Genomic DNA, 1,283 nt, shown 5'->3' on the forward strand with positions numbered 1-1,283 from the left:
GAGGCGGGGAGGCAGCACCCATGGAGGGGACGGTGCCAGCTGCTACCAAGGCGCAGGACAGAGGGAAGGATGATCCCAGACAGGACAATGCTCGCGACAGGGGACAGGCAGAGCCTGGGAAGGAGAAGGATGCGGGAGAGGCTGGAGGAAGGAAGGCAGAGCTGGAGGGGGAGACAACCCCGACTGCTCCAGAGCCCAGGGCTGGAGGGAAGGCAGCACCTGCAGAGGGGAAGGTGCCGGCTGCCTCCAAGGCCCAGGATGGAGGGAAGGATGAGGAGCATAAGCCCGGGAAAGAGAAGGCTGCAGCTACAGGGAAGCCTGAAGGAGGGAAGGCTCCAGCTGCTGCAGAGGCTCAGGATGAAGGGAAGGACAAGCCCAGGGAGGAGAAGGCTCCGGCTGCAGGAGAGCCCAAAGGAGGGCAAGCAGCACCCACAGAGGGAAAGGGCCTGACTGCAGCAGAGGCTCATGACAGGGGGAAGGACAAGCCCACGAAGGGACAAGCCCCTGGTGGGTTACAGGCTGGGGGTGGTGGGAAAGCAGAGCCCACTGCGCAGAAGGCTCCGGCTGCAGCGGAGGCTGAAGGAGGGAAGGCAAAACCCGCAGAGGAGACAGCCTTGGCTGCAGCACAGGCTCGGGATGGAGGCAAAGAGCCCACAAAGGAGAAAACCACAGCAGCTGTGAAGGAGAAGGTCCCAGTGGCTGCAAAGGCTCAGGATGGAGGGAAGAAAGCTGCAAAGCCAGAGAAAACCCCAGCTGATAAAAAGCCTGCAAAGGAGAAAGCTCCAGGTGCCGCAAAGGCTCAGGATGGAGAGAATAAAGTGGCAAAGGCAGAAAAAGCCCCAGCAGCAAAAAAGGCTCAAGACGGAGGAAAAGAAGAGCCCGCAAAGGAGAAATCCCCAGCTCCCACAAAGGCTCAGGGTGGAGAGAGGGCAGCAGCAAAGGCAGAGAAAACCCCAGCTGCACAGAAGCCTCAAGCTGGAAGCAAAGAAGAGTCTGCAAAGGAGAAAGCCCCGGCCGCTGCAAAGGCTCAGGATGGAGGGAAAAAAGCTGCCAAGGTAGAAAACACCCCTGTGACATCAAAGGCTGAGGATGAACACAAGGAAAAGCCTGCGAAGGAGAAGGCCCCAGCCGCTGCAAAGGCTCAGGACGGCGGGAAGGGGGCTGCGCAGGTGGAAGCCCCTCTGGCTGGAGCAGAGGCTGGGGCTGGAGGCCAGGAGCCCGCAGAGACGGCGGCTCAGGGCGCTGGGAAAAGAGCGGCAAAGGCGGAGGAGCCGGACAAGCAG

At 61.0% G+C, this 1,283-nt stretch overlaps 1 protein-coding gene across 1 annotated transcript; it reads left to right on the forward strand.

Annotated features, from left to right (window-relative positions):
- Positions 1 to 199: 199 nt before the first annotated feature.
- On the forward strand, positions 200 to 1,169 carry LOC104515489 (skin secretory protein xP2-like; the record flags this gene model as incomplete). The annotated part of the gene is made up of 1 exon (XM_010159481.1): positions 200 to 1,169. A coding segment is annotated over one exon (970 nt), but the record flags the coding sequence as incomplete, so codon positions are not given.
- Positions 1,170 to 1,283: the final 114 nt, after the last annotated feature.

Source organism: Eurypyga helias, unplaced genomic scaffold, assembly GCF_000690775.1.
Source record: "Eurypyga helias isolate BGI_N326 unplaced genomic scaffold, ASM69077v1 scaffold40089, whole genome shotgun sequence".
Taxonomy (NCBI): Eukaryota; Metazoa; Chordata; class Aves; order Eurypygiformes; family Eurypygidae; genus Eurypyga; species Eurypyga helias.